The sequence below is a fragment of the Halictus rubicundus genome, chromosome 14 (genome assembly GCF_050948215.1).
Source record: "Halictus rubicundus isolate RS-2024b chromosome 14, iyHalRubi1_principal, whole genome shotgun sequence".
In the NCBI taxonomy this organism is placed as follows: domain Eukaryota; kingdom Metazoa; phylum Arthropoda; class Insecta; order Hymenoptera; family Halictidae; genus Halictus; species Halictus rubicundus.
In genome coordinates this window covers 3,854,132-3,877,319 of record NC_135162.1, presented here as the reverse complement: position 1 = coordinate 3,877,319, position 23,188 = coordinate 3,854,132, and the positions used below count along the sequence as shown (strand labels likewise).

Here is a 23,188-nt window from a genome sequence, read left to right as displayed (position 1 = left end):
TGTAAATACATGTGCAATATATTCCTTTCACCTTATTTTATCCTTTATATAATCAATATTCAACACTAATATAGTGTTCAACACTAACACTAATATAACAAATGCTCTGAACTAAGAAATACTTGTACTCCAATTTTAGTCTTCCTTCTCTAGAGGTACGTTTAGATTGATCTGTCTATTTGTATTAAAAATACTGCTATTGCCCTCAAAATGGAATCGTCTTTCTTTTTTAATATACTAATAACTTCCTCTTCTAGTTCTATATCCTTTTTAGCAAAGGTTCTCATTAACTTTCCTCTTTTCCCTGTGTAAATAGGAAAACTCCATATGATACGATCTGTATCTTCATTATCGTGGCCACATTCACATGTTGTATAATTTATATCATTTTTCCTAGCTAGGGATCTTGCCAAGTTGTAATGATTGGCTCTGATCCTGCTTAGCGTGTTGATGGATCGTCTTCCTATATTCTTTATGGATTCAAACCATGGCTTTCTTTTTCCTATGTTGATATCCGTTGTTTCAAAGTATTTCTTTCCTTTATATGTACCTTCTCTTGTATGACTCCGGTCTGAATTTTGCCACTTGTTGTCTTTCTTTCTTTCTTGTTTGATTGTCTGATCTTCAGTAGGAATTTTGATATTTTCATCTGGATCATATCCCGTTCTTTCTTTTGCTAAAGTATCAGCTCTTTCCGAATGAGTTTCGATAACACACTTTCAGTTACGAAGTTGGTAGTCGTGCCAACACGATTCGTTTTGTCGAGGTTGGCACAGATAGATTCGAATTATTCGAAGCGGTTTGTCCAGTTTAAATAATTCAAATCACCGCCAGAATTATATAGTACACAAATCTGCAGAGGAGTAATTCAGCCTGTACACAAAGATAAATTAAATACAGATCAGCTACAATTGGTACTTGACTCGAGAAAAGATTACTTCAGTCAGGGACAAAAAGATACAATACCCTATGAATTTGTTAATTTTTATTCATTAGGTTGTTGCGTATGAAATGTCCGATTTTAGGATGCAAACGTTATAAAGGGTTTCGATCAAGAAATACTCATTACAGTTTACATGTTTATGAGCTATAAATCTGATCCTTAAGGGGGGAACCTGGTGTAAATTAATAAAATTAATACGAATTTGGCGAATGTTTTTATAGAAGAAGTATTTAATATTCACTTTCGAACCTTCAGGGATATTTTATTGGTTGATTAAACAATAAATAGAAATATTTTTTAGTACAAGAAAGTAATATAGCAAAGTTGTAAGGGTATGCGAATGGGATTTCGGCTCCAAAAACGTTTATCAGTTGACGCTCTAGTTCCTTTTGTATTGGTCTGAAAAATTATAAATTGACGAAATGGTGGCACATTGAAAGAAATGTGATTTTTGCCAAAAAATTAAGCTTTATCTATACAAAAGAAGCTTTTTTGTTTTAACTCGTCAAGAGTTAAAGTCCGGAAATCTTGTTGACCAGACCAAAATTTTAATTTTTTCAGCCACAAAAAACGTTTTAATTATTTTGACTGTGTGAACGGAGAAATTATCATCTTAAAATATAAAATTAATACCAGCAATTCCTGTAGCATGTTTATTTATTTGGTCCTTAATAATATCTAAATATTACATTTTTTTCTATCATTGACTTTAGATTTGTAGCGAAGCAGTTTGTCCAGTTTAAATAATTACAATCTATCGCTATAATTAGTCACTATTATTAGTGACTCGTTAAAGATTACTATATGCACAAAAATTGAAAATAAGAATAACAGAGCATCTGAAAATTAACCTATTTTTTGTAGTCTTGCCGATGAGTCTAAACAGCAGACCGTGAATGAAAGATTTCCTTTTCCTTACAGTTCGAGCAATCCAAATCTGCCGCCATAATTCTACATAGATGGAAGCACATGCTACATGGTGGAAACTGTACATTAAATATGAAATAATGTAAAATAGTTGTTAAAAGTAGTGTCAAGACATAAATAATGTATTAAATAATGTATATTCAATAAATATGACTACATTTTTCTCGATAAATATCATTTTATTTAAATTGACCTTATCGTAATAATCTTTCCCATTGTATTTAGTTCAATATAATTTTAGATCGGTTTTGTTATGTCATTTTTCGATCTAAATCGTATCGAAACACATAATTATTTAAACACTATAAACAAGATTTAAATAACAACAAGAGAAGCATGAAGAAAAATGAATTAACAAATCCTGTCCTAAAAATGTCATTAACTGGTTTACGATTGAAATTCTGAAATATTAAATTCAAACAATATGTAAACTTATATCGATTCAAGATATCGATATATCGATATATGTATATATATATACAAGATACGTTACCGTTTCGAGATATCGATTGGTCAGCATAAGATAAATATTTAGTATGGCGTCATACTAGTATTTTGTTTTATAGACAACATTGCTTGTAAATATTGGTAGAATTTGTGAAAAAGTATTAGTGTAAACAAGATTTTCAAAATGAAAAAGTCTCCTTTAAGTACGCCAAGTAGCAGTAGAGGAAAACAATGTTACAATTGGAAGTTACACGATCATAAAAATAGGACTGATTATAACTATGTTAAAGAAGACAGTTATCAGAGTTTGTCGCCAAATGGGGTACAAATGCATTCTGGAAACGACTTTATTCCCTTGAATATTAGTACACCAGTGTTAGATCGAAAAAGATACAGTGGTAATTGGCATAATTCTGGAGGTGGTCGTAATCATCGTAACTCAGGTAGCGGTGGATTTAACCATTACAGGAACAATTATCATGCAACCTCAAAATCAAATTACAATAATTCGTACTCTCCTTACAAGCACTCTGGCAAACAGTTTCATGGTCAGAAAAAGGTAATTTTAAATTATCATATCTTGTCTTCAGTGTGTATCGAACATATTTTTTCATATTTAGGATTTCCAAAAGGATGCGCGCAAAGAGATTGACATATCAAGATACATAGATATGAAATCTTTTTTGGAGGATCCATGGGCAGAATTAGTAAAAAGGTTAAGTAAATCGGAGGATACAAAGGGGGTCAAATTGTCTACAATTGAAGAGTCGCTTTCGTCACAGTCCATTTACAACATAACTTCTAAAACATATTCCGAAAGTAATTGTGTAAGAGATGTCAATGATTCGTATCCTAGTCAAGAATCTATACACGACTCTTCGATAGAGGCATCATTGGGGTTGGATGAGTCCGATGTTAGTGAATTATCAAAAACAGATAGTTCAATAAATTTAAAGCTTGACAGTGTAAGGTTCAGTGAAGAATCAAAAAATGAAAGCATTAACAGTAATAACGACAATGCTTTTGGTGGTGCTCAAGAGGAAAAAGCTATGCGTGAGTTTTGTGGTACAGAGACAGGCTCGGTCAAAGCTATTATATAACACTGATAAAGAACTAAACGTACAATTAAGGAAACAGCGCAGCAATATATTATGTATTGTACATAAAAATTCTCAGATGAATATAGGTATTGCAAAAATTATGAAACCTTAATGTCGGATTTTTGGAGTAATATTCTGACATATATTGATAAAAAAAGTTTATGAAGTTTTTCGCAATGCAATTTTTCTTTTATGAGGTAGCTCTATTGCAGAAGCGCATCCGAAACATATGCGAAATACTATGTATTAAAATTATCTTTAAAATTATATTTTCACCACAAGGCTGTGAAAAAAGTGAATGTAGTTTACATGAATAAAATTGTGTATGTGCAATTTTTTAGTATGTACCGAGGGAATTATAGATGTCAAGACACAAGGGAACATAAAATGCCAATTTCTCACCAATAGAGTAAGATTCATCACTTAGTTACAATGCCATTTTATGAATACAATTTAAGTTTGCTACATCAGTCTTTAGTAATAGTGTATGGCAATGTTTATTACCATGAACGTTATTGAACGCTAAGTATTAATTTGGTTTTTCAATGTATATGTCTACGTATACTCCTTGTCCTGACAGTATAGAAGTATATAGAGAAGTAACAATACGAACAAATATTTCATCACGTATGTAGATAAATATGTTATAACATACGGGAATGTAGATTTAAGTACGGAATAATCAAGTGCAAACACGTGAGTTTAATTCCCAATTAGCAATACCTATTTTTATGAAATATGTCTTATGTTGTTCAAATTCTTCACTTGTACTTCAATCTGGTATACATAGAACAGTGAAATATGATGCATTTGTAACACTAAAATAACAAAATAGTATGGTACTAGATTTGTGTACTTGTTATTTTAAAAACATTGCATAAAGAATTGTTTATTTCTGTCCTTTACACAAGTTTTATAGTATGTTTTAGTAAACAATGGATTGTAGAAAGTATTAAAAGTGACCTATATGTTTGAGTAACATGTGAACTTAATGTACAAATAACGATCTGGTACAAAACTTTGTATAATTTAAGAAATTAAATTTCTTTCAAATTACAATTTTAAATAATCCTGTAAAGCATGTAATCGATGTTCAAAACAGCAGTTGTATAAAAAAGAATTGTATATAAATATATGAAAATTATGATAATATTCAATTCAACATTATAAATGTTATTCTCTTATATTTTTATTTCTGCTTTTTTCTTCTGGAATATGACGATTTGTAGAAGTTTGAAATTGTTCTTTAAATATTTTCGTAAACCGATTTGTATGTACTTGAATTTATTTCATTTTTCAGTCTAATAAATTGTATTATAGAAATACTCTAACAAAACTAACAGTCCGATAGTTAATTCAATTGAATGGCCTTGGATCTCTAACCTTGTGCTTCTAAAGCTATTGCTGTAATACAGTGACAAGTAAGATCGTGTGTGTATGTGAATAATTGATCATCTATCGATGTAATCAATACGAACTACGTACTCCTTGACATTGTAATCCTGGCATTGTTCCTGCAAGCTTGTTTCTTCTTACTCGTTTGCACTCGATCTTTTCCTCCTCACTTGTAAAAAATTTTAATATTCACTAAAATATATATAAAACTAAAGAAAATTAAAAATAGATTATTCTTTTCCAAAAAATATATTACCACTATAACATTAACCGCACCAAAAACAAAATGTGACTAGTACACATTGTTCTATAAAAATGGCAAGACTGAATTTATTTAGATTTCTCGCAATTTTTATAATAATATATGCTTCAATGAAGAAATTGATTTAATAATTTCTAATGGAAGCATTTTTGTAATTTCAATAACTATACAAAAAACTGTAAAATCGGTCATTTGATCAATCGTGGTACGGTTAGTGTTAACGTAGTATGTATAGTACATTGAAAATATAATTTTACTTTTACATTTACTTTTACGTTTAAAAGGATTTAATACAGCATATTACTATTATATTAGGATATATTAGTACCAGGGCCCGCTCCAGCGGTTACGACGCCCCGGGCAAAAAAACAAATTGCCGCCCCTTTTTAAGCACTAAGCACCGCGCTGAACAAAATGACCTTTTTTTTAGCAAAATTGTCTGGCAAGGATAGTCTGAAATTTTCTATTAATTGAATATTTAACACATCAATATTTTTCTCACGCTTACAGCCAAAGCCAAAATGGCGCCCCGGGCAAATGCCCGGGTTGTCCCCCCCCTAGAGCGGGCCCTGTTAGTACACATATAGTATACGTATATAGTATACATATTAGTATTATATATTGTAACATTTTTTATTTTAATTCTTTCCAAACATGGGCAATTGGGTTGAGATTAGGTGATTGGGGAGGGGCTATTAACAATTTTGGAACATTATGTAAGAGCCATTCCTGCACGATGCGTGCTTAGGATCGTTATCCTGCTGAAAATGTGAAGTATACATGCGGCGTTTTCAACTTTTCTGCTCATTATTTTGTGTTTCTTTTCAAAATATGTAAATATTATGTTTTGCCCATTGTACCATTAATATATTCTATGTTTCCGGTACCATTTGCTCATATACATCTCCATAACATTACAGAGCCGCCTCGATGCTTCACTGTTGGATATATGTTACGAATTTTATACTTTGTGTGTTTTCTTTTTCATTGTTTTGAGTGGAGGGGGTTGAAATGTCTTTACGCACAACACCCTTTCGTTTTTATTTTTTATTTTTCACGTGGTGGTAATCGCATTACGGATTCCTCGCTAACCCTGGGGATAGAGACGGGGATATGTGGGACTTCCTCCCACAGTGGGGTATACCCACTAACTCCACCACGGTGACCTCCCTGAGCTAACGGGAGACAGCAAGGATCTCGTAGCGAAAACAACTCGCCGTCCTCCTTCCCAACAATGATACCCACGGGGGAAGTAAAGCTCCCCCTCTCCAATTACCTAACCTAGTAGGACACCGCACGGGTTACCCAACCGATGTCCCCCTTCCCGGAGGGCAGCTCGACTAGGCGCTGCGAGCCCTAGCTCGCGAGACCTCGCTGCCGCCGGCGACTCCCTACCTCGCACGGGGGAAAGAGGATCAGTAGGTCTCTGCCCCGGCTGAGGCAGAAAGTCATTGCTCGCGGTAAGAGGTGACCGGGGGCGTGTTCCGGCACGCCCCGGCCCCTCCACCTCACTCCTCGTAGAACGCACAGCACCATGAGACCATCACAATCTCTGGGAAGTGAGGGACTCCCCTGTGATCACCCTCCTTTTTAGGGGGTGCAATATGCAAGCCGGGACTACCCTCTAAATCAGAGCTGTTCAATTTCTTTTGTGTCGCTGCTTTGCGAACCTACTCCTAGTTATGCGGCTCCCCTACTAACTGATACATTAGCCCAGTGTTGCCAGATGAGGAGAAGGAGCACGAATTAAGGGGGTATAGTTACCCTCTCTCTGCCAGTACCGGAGTATGCACGATAGGACGCAACGCGTCACGTGACACGACCGCGGCGGAAGAGTGGGGTATAGCGCGGTAGAAAGGGAAATTAGAGTGAGGAAACAAGATTAATCTGACGACACTGCATTAGCCGCGTCCGGGGCTATTTGCCATCAGTAGGCATGGTGGGAATTGCTAGTAGGGATAGACAACTAGTGGGGGAAATCGCCTTTGGCCCGCGGGCCACGAGTTGCTCAGCTCTGCTCTACACCAGTCCCGTTCAACAAGCTTGTGGCGGGGTAAGGGCGCTCACCGACGCCCGCGAGCATAGCCGAGGTAAATGCGGCGCGAAATATGATGTCAGCGGGAAAATATTGTCATTCGTATGGACCGCTTAAGTCTTGTCTCTCACATGCATTGCTGTTATATGACGTCCGATAATCATTTTATCTCACTCAGTCTCGGGATAATCTGCTGTCGATCACACGTCAATATTGATGGACGTGCGACCACCCTCCCAAACGCGCGGGGCTCCTGACGCTGTGGGGTCGACGGGCGACCGCGATGGTCGCTACGGCAACTCGACGGGGACTTGTTGAAGGCCGCCGTCTACGCAGTTGCCTGGGCAGGACCGGGCCTGTCCGGGCTTACTCCCGCTCAGGGGGCTCTGAGGCTCCGGGAGGTGCCGACGGCGGTGTCGGACACCGCTATGCCCTGGAACCGAGATACGCCCCGTAAGGCGGCGTATTGGTGGACGGGCGGGATTGCAATGCTGCGCACAACGTGCAGTGCCGCCAGGCGCCAGTATGCCCACACGCGGAGAAGGAGATTGAGCGGGGAGACGGTGACGGCGAGGCTCTACGGTTTACAAACAGGGGTTAGATATACTCCGTACGGCTATAGCGCGTGTCAAGACCGACGCATGTGTAGGAGCTCGTCGACACGATTAATAAGGACTCCTGTTGCAGCGCGCTGTTCGAGCCAACCTGCCTGAGTACCACTTGGCTGAGGGTTTTCTACCAAACGACACAGATCATGACCGGATCGGTAGGGAAGAGACGGAGGCGTATCTGAGGGCCACGTCGGAGCACACTATGTAGGAGTGACCTGTATGGTTGGACGAACGGCGTGCAGTCCAGCGCGCAGTGGGGTGTGACCTTTTTCTCCCGACTATTGTCGTGGCAGTGGTCCGGAGCGAGGGGTCCTGGAGGTCTTTCGCCTTCTTCTGCGAGCAGGTAATGCCCCAGAAGGAGGAAACGGAACGGGATCAGGAACGTATTCTTGCCCCCGGTCGCATTGGGGGGGGGGGGCAGAGGCGACGCAGATCCCGTGGCGGTCACGGGTTCACGATGCGACGCCTCTGACGCGGACGGGGGCGCCTTTGATGATCTCTGGGCGAGAGGGGGGCCTTTAAACCTTCCTTTATAATCGGTCATCAATGGCGTCCCTGGAGGTCGTCGGATGCTTTAGGCGGGGGGTCTGAAGCACTCATCGGACGATCTAAAAGGTGGGGACATCATATCGTTCGTCGCATGGTGTTCTTGATTAGAGTAGTTAGGAGGGGGCTGTGTCCCCCTCCTGGGTGGAATATAGAAGCGGGGGTGTCCGGTTGAACATGTGTGCGCGGATTACGGGCACCCCAGGAGCTTAGGGACGAGCATGGAGGAGTTAGTGGGTATACCAGCCTTGCACACCCCGGCCGGGAAGTCTCACATAACCTGGTCACCCTCCCTTCGATGGTGGCTAGGTATCCGTAACGAGATTACCTTCACGAAAAAAAGGCATTTGAATAGACTGCAGTCTGGAGAAAGCATCGGCCACTACATTCTCTTCACCGTTTACATGTATGATTTTGGTGGTAAATTGGCCGATGTAATCTAACTGCCTAACTTGTCCTACCTTTTTTTATCGTGAGGGAAATGCATTACGTATCCCCCAGTCCCCCTGGGACGGGATCGCGGGTTATGTGGGACTCCCCGGCTGTATGTGCAGTGCCTGTTACGAAATGTTACGAGAGAATGGAGGGCATTCAAGGCGTGGAGGGTCAACTTATGGTCACACCGCACTCAACTCCACAAGGCTATATTTAAACAACTTTAACAACTTAATATAACAAAAAAATGAACAATGTGAATGTAGGTGACCGGATCTAATATACATAGAATAACTAGAGCAGGTGTTCGCGTCCGCGTCTCGTAGCTCACTGCCTCATTAAGAGCGTGCGTTAGCTTCTCGCGGTTCCGCGCGGGGTGGGGAGTTTGCCCGTGATTCCGGAACAACCCCCTAAACCCCACGGTGGCCTCCCTGAGCTAATTGGGAGGTGTTCGGGACCTCGGAATCGAATGCAACTGACCACTTCCCTACCCATGGCAACTACGACCCCATCCCGGGGGAAGAGAAGCTCCCCCCATGTGATCTTACTGTAGTAGGATCCCGTGTGGGCCACCCCCACGGAGTCCCCCCAACCCAGCGCCGCTCGGCTGAGTGGCACGAGTCCCAGCTTGTGGCAATCGTCGAACCCCTCCTACGCTCGGGGGTGGGGAAATTCCGAGGGTCTCCCCCCCCCCGGCCGAGGGAGGAGGTCTCCGCACGCGGTAAGGAGGGGCCAAGGCAAGTTCCAGCTCACCCCGCCCCTCCCCCACTCAGCCCGAGATGCCGCGTACGGAGGGCGGCCGGCTAGTCGCATTGGCGGACAGGGCGAAACCCTCTCGCGGCCCCGCCCTGCTGCCAGTCCACCCCTGGGGAGGAGGAAGCATTGTAGTAGTCCCCCCCCCCCCCCCATGACGGCGATGGTAGCATTAGCTAGTCCCACCACCGCTATCACGTTTGCGATTCCTAACCGGGGGCTGCCGGCCTCTAGGGAGATGTCCCCACAGTGATGGCACCGCGTCGTCGGCTCTCTTCCTATTTTCGGCAGGTACTTCCTTAAACTTTTTTTTTATCGTGAGGAAACGCTTTTCGCATACCCTGGCTCCCTGGGGGAAGCCGGGGTTATGTGGGACTATCTCCAGGGGAGTTAACCCCTGGAGACTACCCACTAAAACCTCACGCCCACCTAAGCTATAGGGGAGGTGCTTGGATCACGCGAGTACTCAACAGAACACTTCCCAGCTAACATCATACCGCGGGGGAGGGGGTTAGTCTCCCCCAATGCCTACGCTACAAGACCCCGAGCGGAGGGACCCGCCCGGTGTCCCCATCCCTGGAGCCTTCGGATTGGGCTTCCCGAGCCCCAGCTCGGTCCACCCACAGCTCCCGGAGTCTTCGTGCCCCGCTCGGGGCCGGTGTCCCGAAGGGACCAGCCCCGGCCGAGGCAAGAAGACGCCGCCACCGGAAGGAAGGGCCGTTGGAGGCGCGATCCGGCACGCCCCGACCCTTCCCACCCAAAACCCCCCACGAATCCCCCTCCCCTAGGGGAGGGACGGACCGAAACCCCCACACCGGGAAATTAACCCGGGGGTGTCGTCCCTGCACGGGGGGAGCCATGCTCCCCCCCGGGGGCCTGGGTCAGCACGCACTCCGGGCCCTGTCCGGAGAGCACCTGCGTAAAGCGGTAGGTTAGCCTTCCCCGCCTCCCGCACCATTCTCCCAGAATGGGCAGGAGGGCCCGGACTATAGACTGGCCCGAGTCGGTGACCACAACCTTCACCGGGCCTGTCGCTTCAACACTCCGTTCTCGTCCCCCTCGGGGTCGAGCTCCACTCGGCGGATGGACCAGGAAATCCGGTATCCGGTTGCCCGATCCTCCGCTATGAACTGGAGAGGAGCCATGCCCCCGAGGAGGCACTCCGCCTCAGCGAAGATGGTGCGATATTCTCGCAAGGCCAGCCGGCGTTGCTCACGATTCGTGTGCAACAAACTTCGCCGGCTGGCCTTTAGTTGTTCGGAACACACGGGGCCCCATATAGGATCTTAGAGCGCACCACCCTCGCGTAAAGGCGACGTATCCGCACATTGAGACTCCCGATATTAGGCAGCGGTCGCCCAAGGGCCGTACAATCGAAGTGCCTCTCGATGTGCTAGCGGCTGTCGAGGGTCAGGCCGAGATAACCCATCTCTTCCTTCACCTCGACAGTGACATCATCCATCCGGATCCAGAGCTGAGGCGCCCGCGGGCCCTGAGGCAATGCGTGAAGCTACATCGCCTCCGTTTTGCCGGCGGAAATATTCATCCCCAACTTCTGGATCCCACCGACGACGCAGCCCACTACTGCCTGCGTCAGGGAAACTAAATAGGCCTGCTGTTGCGGAGGCAGCCGGCACAGATCTCTCATCATCCCAGCGTCTCCATGTTCGCGACCGAGCCACAGGGCAAGACTTCCTGATTGACACGGGGGCGGACATCTCTCTTGTGCCCAAGCCGTACAGGTTCCAGGGCAGGGCGTCGGACCTAAAGCTATGCGCAGCAAACAACACGAGCATTACACGTACGGTTCGATCCGGCGCACTCTTGACTTCGGGCTCTGCAGACCAACCGAGTGGAACTTCGGTATAGCACACGTGCCGTACCCCATTCTCGGTGGCGACGTGTTCGCGAACTACGGGCTCGTGGTTGACTTAAAACGACAGGCCCTGACCGATTCCCTCACGGGTCTGCAAGCGGGCGGGGTCACCGAGCAGTCTACCGGTTTCTCCTGATCAACCCGAAGGAAAAGTACGCGCATATGATCGCGACATTTCCCGCGGTTGTGGGATTGGAACAACCCACTGCCCTCTTACACCGTGGCGTATTTCACCATATTCCCACCACTGGCCCTCCCGCGGAAGAGCGCCCACGCCGATTGGCGCCAGGTAAACTCAAAGCCGCGAAGGCAAAGTTCAGAAGATTGGTGGAGGCTGATATCTGCAGACCATTCAGCAGCCCGTGGGCCAGTCCGATCCACTTAGTACCGAAGAAGGACGGAGACTGGCTACCCCTTTCCGCACCTGCAAGATTTCCCCCTGCACAACAAAATGCATCTTCTCTGCGCTGGATCTGTCAGGCGGACCACCAAATACCTATCGCCCCCGAAGACTTCGAGAAGACGGCAATGATCAAGCCATTCGGGTTGTTTGAATACTGGGTCATGAGTTTCGGGTTCAGGAATGCCGGACAAACTTTCCAGCGCTACATGAATCGCGCACTCGGCGACCTGGACTTTGTCTTTTGTTATCTGGACGACATTCTCGTGGCGTCCTCCTCTCCAAAGTTATACGAGAAAACACATTCAGATGGTCTTGAAAAGATTGCAACAATACCACCTGCGCTTGAATTTGGACAAGTGCTGGTAGGGCGTGGCGAAGATCATGTCTCGGCCATCTGATCAACAAGGAAGGCTTCAAACCGACTCCCGAGAAGGTCGAGTCCAATCAAAGTTTCCCCAAGCCTCAGACGATCGAAGAATTACGAAGATTCCTGGGGTTGGTTAACTTTTACCGCCGTTATATACCGCATGCGACGCAAGCACCACTAAACGCATACCTGTGCGACAAAAGGCCTTTCAGCTGGACCTCGGAGGCCGAAGCAGCGTTCGAGGAGCGCAAAAAGCAACTAGCTAACGTCGCACTCGTAGCACATCCGTGCGACTCAGCAGAAATTCGACTGGTATCCAACGCGTCCGACTTCGTCATGGGCGCGATGGTCCAGCTATTCTGAGATGGCGTAAGGCAACCACTCGCATTCTTTCCGCGCAAGTTTTCACCGTCACAGGTGAAATAGAACACCTACAATCACAAACTAACCGCGGTATACGAGGAGGTAAAATACTTCCATTACTTCCTAGAAGGGCGCGATTTCAAGATCACATGTCCTTAATGTACGCTTTCACGCAGAAGTCAGACCACGCATCCCCGCGCCAATCGCAACGACGAAGACGACGTTGCAGACTCGCTTTCTCACGTGAAAGCGATTCGTCTCCCTACACAGTTCTCGTTAAAGGAACAGTCCGAGAGACAGTCGAGAGACTCGAAACTCGTGCAACTCCGCGCTGCCGCGGACGCGCCATTAGTTTTAAGCAAACCCACGTGGGGACCAGATCACACGGACATATTTTGCGATTTGTTGGACGAAGCACTGCAACCGTACCGTCACTGCGCGACCGCGTTTTCGAGCTGTTTCATTCGCCGTCGCATGCGAGCGCCAAGATCACGGATCGTTTGATCCGACAACGATACGTATGGCCGAACATGCATAAAGACATCACGCGAAAATCTCGCGTCACGTGAAGTTGACACCGTCGAACTTCGTGGCGCCGGACGGCTAGTTTTCACACGTGCACATAGATGGCATCGACCCTCTGCCAATCAGTGAAGACTACCCTTATTGTTAGTTAGTTATTTTTATGAATTTTTATGTAGTTGTTGAATCAGTTGGTTTCCTTATTAAAACCATTACATAATAATTGGAAATTCAAATCTTATTCGCACAGATATATAAGTTATTAAGTAAGGTATCTAACGGAACAAATATATATTGCGAGAAAAAGTAATATTAATATTTTATTTAATTGATAAAATAAGAAGTATACTAATTAATCTTACCATCTTGTTGTTGAAGAAGTAGATACAAGCGGCTTTTGTTTTCTTTATTTTTTTAATAATTTTGTAGCCTACGGACTTAATTGTTAATAAAATAAAAACATTACTAAGGAAAAGACTTATGTGCGATGCTTGCTGATTACTGTTGGGCACTTATTAATGAAAATCGAGATGCCATGTACAAACGTCAGGCAAAGCGGAAACATTTTTAAATTTGTTTACACCAGAAATAAGTTAGTTTTTGTATTTAATTTTCGTTATTAAGCATTTCCACTATGAAATGTGAATATAACTCGTATTTTTATAATTTTATGTAATAATTGGCACCCAAAAAGACAAAAAAAATGTATGTAATTAAGTATAGTAAGCAAAGACATATTTGAGTGGTACCAACGTCGAGTGCGCATAGCGAACGGCCCTGGCGAGTCGAGAAAAGGCTGCAATGGCCGTCGCGCACAAGCTATCAATGAATATTTTCTTAACCTGCTCATATACTAAGGGAACCAAATACTTTTCATTAATGGTTTCTTTATCAAAAATGTCTGTAGAATGCATTCCTGTATAGTAAATTCCTGCTAGATAAAGGATTTTTCACATAAATACATGTTAGCATCAACACGTGCGAGCCAAGTTAGGGGTCCGCGCTGACCCGACCCTTAAGCTCGGATGGATTTATGATGGGGTCCCGAGCTACGTGAGGCCCTTAAAGAAGACGAATGAAATAAAACAGAACCATCGATGGACGATGGCAGGCGACCACGTTGGGTCTTTCCGCCGTCAACCGTCGAGGGGTTGTTTAACTGCAACCAGATGAGGGAAAGTCGAGAGAGGCTGAGAGTCTAAACTCCCCTTAATTTTCACTTAGAAAGTGGGGCCCTGTGTCCCAAGGATCTGGCCACGGAGTGGGGAAGGCGAGGGTGCCTTCTGGTATGAGGACTGTGAGGAACCACGCAGCACTTACCCCAGAACCTCGGTAGTAAGAGAATCTCCTGACTCCTCACGAGATTTCGGATATCTTTAACATCAGAAGCGGGATACGTGTGAACGAGTTGTTCACTTAATACTACGCGCGCACACTGATTTTAACCGGTACGCGAAGAATTCTTAAATAGTATTCGCTATGGCTGACCATCCGAATGAAGATACGACTATCGAATACTTGCTAAAGCGCATTCAAAAATTAGAGGAAGAACGCGTCGCGAGTGAAGTAAGTGTGCTAAGTCGACCTCTGCAACATCCGATAGAAGCCATACCGACATTCAGTGGTGAAGAACTTGGTGAAAGTGCGGACACGTGGTGTGATATGGTGGAAGAAATCACGAAGGACCTTACATCGACGCAACGATTGTGTAGTGCAACGCACGCGTTAACGGGTTCGGCCAAAGAATGGTACCGTACGTGGCGGGGAAACCCACGAACATGGACGATTTTTCGCCAAGATTTGTGCTCGATCTACACTACGGAAGACCGTCTTGGTCAGTTATTACGTCGCGCGGTGCTCTATACCAGCGACGATGCCGCTAGTTATTCGGAATACGCCCGTACAAAACTTAAATATTTCACACAGACGAAAATTTCGTTTACACCGATGGAACTAGTGCGGCTTGTAATCGCGAGTGTTATGGACTCCACTACTCGGCAATCACTGACGAACGCACGATACACAACCACCGCTGATCTGTTAACAGGAATAGCCCTTTACATTAAGCGACGCCGGGACCCGAAGGATCAGGATCATCGTAAAAATCCTTCGAAACGTCCTTACAGCACCTCTCGTCCAGGAAAGCGATGTTTTGTTTGCGATTCGATGGACCATGTGCAAAGCGATTGTCCTAAAAGACAAAAGATTGCGGCCGGCAGTTCTCGACCACCATCGAAGCATACTGCTACCTGCACCTATTGCACAAAACGCGGACATGAGGAAGATACCTGCTGGCTCAAGCAACGGGCCCAACGATTCAATGCAGGTCAATCCCCGACCGAAAATATATCGAAAACGACCTACAGGACCCAAAAGGGAAAACCCGAAGTGAACGCGTGTTATTCGATGCCGCATCAGCCGACACCTGTCATCATCCGAGACTGTGTTGTTCGAAATTGTTTAATCGATTCGGGTGCAACATGTTCGCTCATAAAAGAGTCTATTGCAAAACGAGCGAATTGCAAAATCGAACCAACCACGGTAACTGTACGAGGATTGCGAGACGCTGTGTTCGTGGCCAAGGGAGCGACCACCACGTTAGTGCAGACCGAAGATGTTTCATTGGAAATGGACCTTCTAGTTGTGGCGGACTCGTACATCCCATACGATGTGATCATCGGCAAAAATATTCTATCCCAAGGAGGCTTGCAGATGCTGATCAACGAGGACGGGACTTCAAGACTCGTACGCTGCCCGTCGAAGCTACCACAGGAACCGACGAGCGAGATGCAACCCCTCGCCTGCGTAGCTGTGGACCTTGATGAACCCATAAAGAGTCAACTTAATAGTCTACTCAACCGGTATAGACACATGTCTAACAACGATAATATTATTCATAACAAGGTGAAGACCGCCCGACTCGACATCACTCTGAAAGAAGGTAAAATTGTTAATTACCATCCATATAGGCTGTCATTTAGCGAGCGAGAAAAGGTACGCGTTATAATTAACGACTTATTAGAAAAGGGCATAATACGCGAAAGCACTTCGTCTTTTGCGAGCCCCATTATACTAGTGAAGAAAAAGAACGGTGAGGATCGTTTGTGCGTAGATTATCGCGCTTTAAATCGGATAACCGTAAAAGACCGGTACCCTCTTCCTTTAATCGATGACCAGTTAGATCGGTTAGGAAAAAACAAATATTTCACGGTTCTCGACATGGCATCCGGCTTTCACCAGATTGCCATCGCGGAAGACTCCGTATCCAAGACCGCCTTTGTTACACCTGATGGTCATTTCGAATATCTTCGAATGCCGTTTGGTCTAGCAAACGCTCCCGCCGTCTTTCAACGGGCAATTAATATCGCCTTAGGAAACCTTAAATATGATACTGCTCTAGTGTATCTCGACGATATTTTAATACCATCTATAACAAAGGAAGAAGGATTAGAAAAATTAGACAGGGTTTTGCACGCATTGGACACAGCTGGGTTTTCTTTAAATATTAAAAAATGTAAATTCCTTGAAACGGAAATAGAGTATTTAGGAAGAGTAGTGTCGGCAGAAGGAATTAAACCTGGTAGGGGAAAAGTTAAAGCTCTTGTAGAATCACCAGTACCCGAAAATGTTAAACAGGTGCGACAATTCATGGGTTTAGCTGGGTATTTCCGTAAATTTATACCCGAATTTGCTGTTCGGACAGCGTGTATCACGAAACTCACAAAAAATAACGAGCCCTGGAATTGGGGAAGCGAACATGAAACAGCACGAAAATATGTAATCGACAAGCTTACGTCGGAACCATGCCTGGTAACATTCGATCCTAATAAAGAAACGGAACTACATACAGACGCGAGCGCGATAGGCTATGGAGCAGTTCTGTTTCAGAAATTCGAAAGAGATTTGCGAGTGGTGGCTTACTTTAGTCGCCGAACGACAGTAGAAGAATCGCGTTATCACTCTTACGAATTGGAAACCTTGGCCGTGGTTAATGCGTTGAAATACTTTCGCGTCTACCTTTTAGGTATAGAATTTAAGCTGGTAACCGATTGTAATGCGATAAAGGCGACTAACACCAAACGAGATTTATTACCGCGCATAGCTCGATGGTGGATATACCTGCAGGATTTCAACTATACTATAGAGTATCGTAAAGGGAAACATATAGAATATGCAGATTATTTAAGTCGAAATCCCAGTAAAAATAAAGCCTGCTACGTAAATGTCATTTGTCAAGGATCGTGGTTGGAAATTGCACAAAAGAATGACGAGGAAACCAAGTCGATAATCGAAAGGATTCGTTGTAATGATTCCGTAAGTAGTGACTATACGATAAAAGATAATCTGCTGTGTCGAAAATTGCGTAACGATAACGATAACGAAATCACTCGTTTCTATGTACCGAAAGGAAGTCGTATCGGGTTGTTGCGACTGTATCATGACGAAAATTGTCATATAGGGTTAGATAAAGTTCTTGATCGCATTAATCGTAAATATTGGTTCCCTAGAATGAGGGCGTTCATCAAAAAGTATATCGATCATTGCCTTACCTGCATCGTCGCGAAACGCCAAACAGGACCCAAACAAGGTCTACTCCATTCAATAGAAAAGAAACCAATTCCATTCGATACCATTCATTGCGACTGTGTCGGTCCGTTTGTTAGAACAAAAACAGGCTATCAGCACGTTTTGATTATTTTAGACGCCTTTACTAAATACGTTCAACTTGTGCCGTTGACGTCTTTAACAGGCGAAGAAACTTTACAAGTTTTTAGGGAACGCCTATTATTATTTGGAAGACCACGAACAGTAGTGTTAGATCGCGGTACAAATTTCACATACAAACCGTTGCAGCAGTTTTTTAAAAAACAAAATGTGGAAATACATTATATTGCCACGGGCGCCCCTCGAGCAAATGGACAAGCTGAACGATACGTTGCGACTGTAACCAATCTACTAACCGTAGAAACATTAAAAACTACAGAATGGCCGAGCAAACTTATTAAAATCCAAGAGACATTAAATACCACAGTACAAGCTACGACGGGATTTTCGCCAAGTCGTTTGTTGTTCGGCGTAGAACGAAGTGCAGGTGATGCAACTCAAATAGAGTCCGATTTACCAAATTTAAACGAGAAAATCGACGTTTTCAGTGATAGAGAGATTGCCCATAATAGAATATTAGATAATGCACAAAAACAAAATAAACGATTTAATAGGACAAGAAGAACGAACATTAACTTTAACGAACAGGACACGGTATTTTTGAAACCCGCAGTAACGCGCCGTGCTAAATTAGATCGAAAATACCTTGGACCTTATACGGTTTCAAAAGTCTTACCTAACGATCGTTATGAAATTGTAGGAAAAACCGGCAGACCCCAAGTAGCGCCAAAAGATAGACTACGATTATGGAAGGGTGAATGGGCTGGTGACGAGATGTCAAGCGACGACGAAGACAAGAATGAACCGTGTTAGCAATGTGACATGTTAAATATGAAATAATGTTTGTTTTACTCCGTTCATAAAAATTATAATTTTGTGATTGTAATGAGAAGGAAAGAGGAAGATAGCCTCTTTTGCAAAATATAATAAAAGAATTGTTGTGGTATGGAAGTTGATTGATATTGATAATACATCCTAAAAACAAAACATTTTGAATATTGTGGCGTGTGGCGCTGTCGAGAAGTATTTTTATAATACTATCCGTTATTGGTGACTGCTAGTCATGAAGACGTGCAACGTCTGTAAAACATTTTGAATATTGTGGCGTGTGGCGCTGTCGAGAAGTATTTTTATAATACTATCTGTTATTGGTGACTGCTAGTCATGAAGACGTGCAACGTCTGTAAAACATTTTGAATATTGTGGCGTGTGGCGCTGTCGAGAAGTATTTTTATAATACTATCTGTTATTGGTGACTGCTAGTCATGAAGACGTGCAACGTCTGTAAAACATTTTGAATATTGTGGCGTGTGGCGCTGTCGAGAAGTATTTTTATAATACTATCTGTTATTGGTGACTGCTAGTCATGAAGACGTGCAACGTCTGTAAAACATTTTGAATATTGTGGCGTGTGGCGCTGTCGAGAAGTATTTTTATAATACTATCTGTTATTGGTGACTGCTAGTCGTGAAGACGTGCAACGTCTGTAACACACTTTGAATATTGTGGCGTGCGGCGCTGTCCAAAAGTATTTCTATAATTGCCTGTTATTGCCTGTTATTGGTAACTGGAGAAACTCTGCTAAAATTACGAAACATTGCTTCCCGAGAGCGTGAAGCAGGTCAGTCTGGCCGTGTTAGCATCAACACGTGCGAGCCAAGTTAGGGGTCCGCGCTGACCCGACCCTTAAGCTCGGATGGATTTATGATGGGGTCCCGAGCTACGTGAGGCCCTTAAAGAAGACGAATGAAATAAAACAGAACCATCGATGGACGATGGCAGGCGACCACGTTGGGTCTTTCCGCCGTCAACCGTCGAGGGGTTGTTTAACTGCAACCAGATGAGGGAAAGTCGAGAGAGGCTGAGAGTCTAAACTCCCCTTAATTTTCACTTAGAAAGTGGGGCCCTGTGTCCCAAGGATCTGGCCACGGAGTGGGGAAGGCGAGGGTGCCTTCTGGTATGAGGACTGTGAGGAACCACGCAGCACTTACCCCAGAACCTCGGTAGTAAGAGAATCTCCTGACTCCTCACGAGATTTCGGATATCTTTAACATACAAAAATAGAGCGTACAAAGTTCCCGCGTCAGCACATTTTCAAACTTTACCAACCATTTACAACTATTAGGAAGTACATAAAAATATAATTGACTATATAAATATGTAGAGGAGAGTCCCCTCTATATTTTGACTCAAATTTGAACTTTGTTGCATGTTTAGTTTTTGCGTAACACGTCATTCTTTTTTATCACAATCATGCATTTTTACAAAAACCAATATTTTTTGAAAACGTTTCGTGATAGAGCAATTCTGCTTTCGGATTTGGTTTTAGAATGACAAAGTCTATAAGAATCACCCAACAGGTATTGCAAAACACGAAAAAAGTTTTATTTTGTTGGACAGTATAATTGGCCAATCGGAAGTAATGTGTACTGTATTATCTACTTTCCATAAATTAATAATTTATGAATGGAGGCTGGCATATAATACCACCCGTAGTGGTCAATAATATATTTTTCTATGCTTTGTGCGTATTGTTCAAAATCCGTGTCTATTCCATAAGGCAAGGAAATTGTTTGAAGTATTACATGAAATTGTTTTATTAATACAACATTTACTCCTGTTATTTCTGACGAAAGCTCTGGGTTGGAAGAAAGTCGTCTTGCGGTATTTCCCATCGATGGGATCACTCATCGACAAAACCAAGGCCATTACGGAGGAAAATCCTGTGCACAGGTCGTTTTGGAGAATGGGAACGCTACACACGGGCCAGACAACCAGGAGGCGACGCACAGTGAGGTATTTGGCCCGAAAAGCCGGAAAAAATTATTTAAGCGTTATATATAGGCTCAACGCCATAATGTAGTAGGTCGTTGAATTCGTCTTAACATCAGCTATAACATTATGAAATCAAAAATATATCTTAACAGTTAAACAATTAAATTGATCCTCACTTTTTATGAAAAAAAAATTTTTTCCGAAATTTTATGTATTGAAATTTGTAGACATCTGAATACTGTTAATCTTTTGTTGGAACCTTTTTTTCCTCAGATTATCGGAAACCCTTGAAAAATCGTGGCGATTGTGGAGTACGTGCACCGAAAAGCTGGAAAAAGTATTTTTACATTATGTTAAGATGATGTAAATTATTATTTTAATACAAAATATGTAGATCATAAAATGTTTTAACAAGTCGATATGTATTTTAAGAATATTTTTAAATTCTTACCATTAATACGCCCAACGTATAGGCGTACGTAAAACACTTCTAAACGCTAATACTAAATTAGCTATAAAACGTCAATCCGGACAAATCCGGAACCAAACTTTATTAGCTTGGAATCACAAATCTCTACCGAATATAATGAGACCAAAAATTATTAATTATAATTGTAAAAATAATTTCTGAATTATTGATCATATACAAATATTAATAACTTTATAAACAAGTATAATAAAAATATGAAAACAGTCTGAAAGTGTAGTCCATACTTACCTAAAAGATATCCATAATGCAAAAAATTACACAGCTTTTTTAAACCATGTAAAAATCACTCATAAATGTACGATATGTTATAGCATGATTGGGAAGGCAATACAAGTCATAGAATCTCTTGACTTTCGATTAAGTTTAGAGATTCATAAACTTACAAATGAATAAAAAAAATGTAGTACATTGTTCTCCACACATTCAACAACTTCGAGCAATAAAAAAATTACAGTTCACGTTAAATTTTTGAAATTGACTTATTCCGGTTTTTCGGGCCAAATACCCCACTGTTCGACGACGCGGGACGAAGCCTCCTGTCGGATATTTGATATTTCTTTTCGCGGTCCTGCCACCGCCTCATCTAGCCACTTGCAAAGGCGAGGGTGGTGTACGCATCCCATAGGGGAGAGGTCACGGATCTGCCCCCCCCCCCGGCCGCGAAGAGCGGCCGTGGTAATTTTTCGCGTATGGTCCAGGGCCCGAGGACCAGTCGAGGACACGGTCCTGCGTTCTTGGATTTTCGCGTGCGAAGCGCGCCCCATTAGGAAAATTCGGCACTAGGGATGAGAGTGGGGGTAACGAGGACCCCATCGTTGCGTTACCGTCGAGCGACGGATCACTGTTGATCACTGTCGTGTTAGCTACCGTTCTTGACGGCACGTCGCCTACCGAATTTGGATTCGCGACCGAAGTATCGTAGAAGTGGTGATATCACGGCTGTATCTTTGTGTCTCGTGCAGGCGCCTATTCCCGCGGTTCTAGCAGAAAGGTGCCGAAGGAATCCGCGTAGAAGTGGCGGAGGAACGGTAAGTCCATACAGTGGTCCTCTCTCTCCTTGGTAAAAATTTCGCGAGTTGGTACCAAGATTTTCGAATGAGAATGACACGTGTGTCCCACGTCGACCTTCACGTCTCGTTCTCGAGCCGTCGGCGTTTTGAGCTTTTCAGCAGTTTCCCGTCGTAAGTCTTCCTCAGAGGAGCCGCAGTCGTAAGGAATTGCAGTCGTTCGCGCCGTGCTGCGCTTATTGTAGTCGAATCTTTCGTCTTCCGCTTATTGTAGCCGAGCCCTGCTTCTCGCGTTTATTATCGTCGATTCCATCTTTTCGCGTTTATTGTAACGGATCGCGCCGCGAAGAGAATTTCGTATCACGTGCGTCCGACGTCGATCTCGCGGTCCCGCGAGCTCGCGTATCGTTCGTCGAACGCGTTAACATCCATGTCATTTCGGAAACTATCGCGACAGTCGAATTGTAATCGCGCCGACCATCTGCGTTCCGCGAAGTTTCGCCTCGGCGAACGTTTTACTCGTGCCTAAGTACCGCACGAGCGCGGTGACCTTTACCGTTCGGACAACTACGCGCTGCGATATCGTCACCCGGCAGGAAAAATCCGGACCGACGTTCCGAGAAAAGTGGCGGGAATCGCGTGAATGTAAGAATTAACCTCTTAACGCATAGTTTTTCTGAAAAAAAAACCGGCCAAAAAAATCAATTTTTGATATACTGCGCTTTTGTTCCATGGAAAAAGGCTATATTTTATTCTTGAATAAATAAGTGTTATAACGTACAATCCCATGTAAATGATAAATATCAATAAAACGATTTTTTTTCTTTGCTTTCAAATTGTTATTTTCAATTCTCGATTATATTCGAATTATCTCGAGTGTGCACAGTTTGGCCTGTTTAGCGCGCTCGAATTAACTCGAGCGTACAAGTTAAGGGGTTAATCCACTGCAATTCCCGCTGCTGTATACGGAGGACACGCTCGACTGCGTTTCGCGAGTTTCGCGTTTTCTCCGAGCGACCTTCTCGAGAAGAAGCCTGTTGCGACGAGCCAACTCGACAATTTCATACAGGGTGGCCCACATAACTCTGAACAGCTCAATATCTCGAAAACTATGCCATCGATTTTAAAGTTCTTAGTCTTAAATTGCATGGAACTGAAGGGCCTTTCTGACTACATAAACGTGAAATGGCCTCCCTTCCCCTTTAACGGGGGAGGGAGGTACCTTTGTAATTTTAAATGGAACCCCCTATAAAATGTTACATATTT

General features: G+C 43.6%; 1 protein-coding gene across 1 annotated transcript; it reads left to right on the top strand.

Annotated features, from left to right (window-relative positions):
- Positions 1-2,382: 2,382 nt before the first annotated feature.
- LOC143360795 (uncharacterized) lies at positions 2,383-3,548 on the top strand. The gene is made up of 2 exons (XM_076799925.1): positions 2,383-2,876; positions 2,938-3,548. Exons 1-2 carry the CDS (start codon positions 2,502-2,504, stop codon positions 3,415-3,417), a joined length of 855 nt encoding a protein of 284 aa, XP_076656040.1. The 5' UTR covers positions 2,383-2,501; the 3' UTR covers positions 3,418-3,548.
- Positions 3,549-23,188: the final 19,640 nt, after the last annotated feature.

Coding starts and splice junctions, on each gene's coding strand:
- LOC143360795 (XM_076799925.1), top strand. CDS start 2,502: ATGAAAAAGTCTCCTTTAAGTACGCCAAGTAGCAGTAGAGGAAAACAA. Junction 2,877..2,937: donor AGTTTCATGGTCAGAAAAAG/GTAATTTTAAAT, acceptor TTTCATATTTAG/GATTTCCAAAAGGATGCGCG.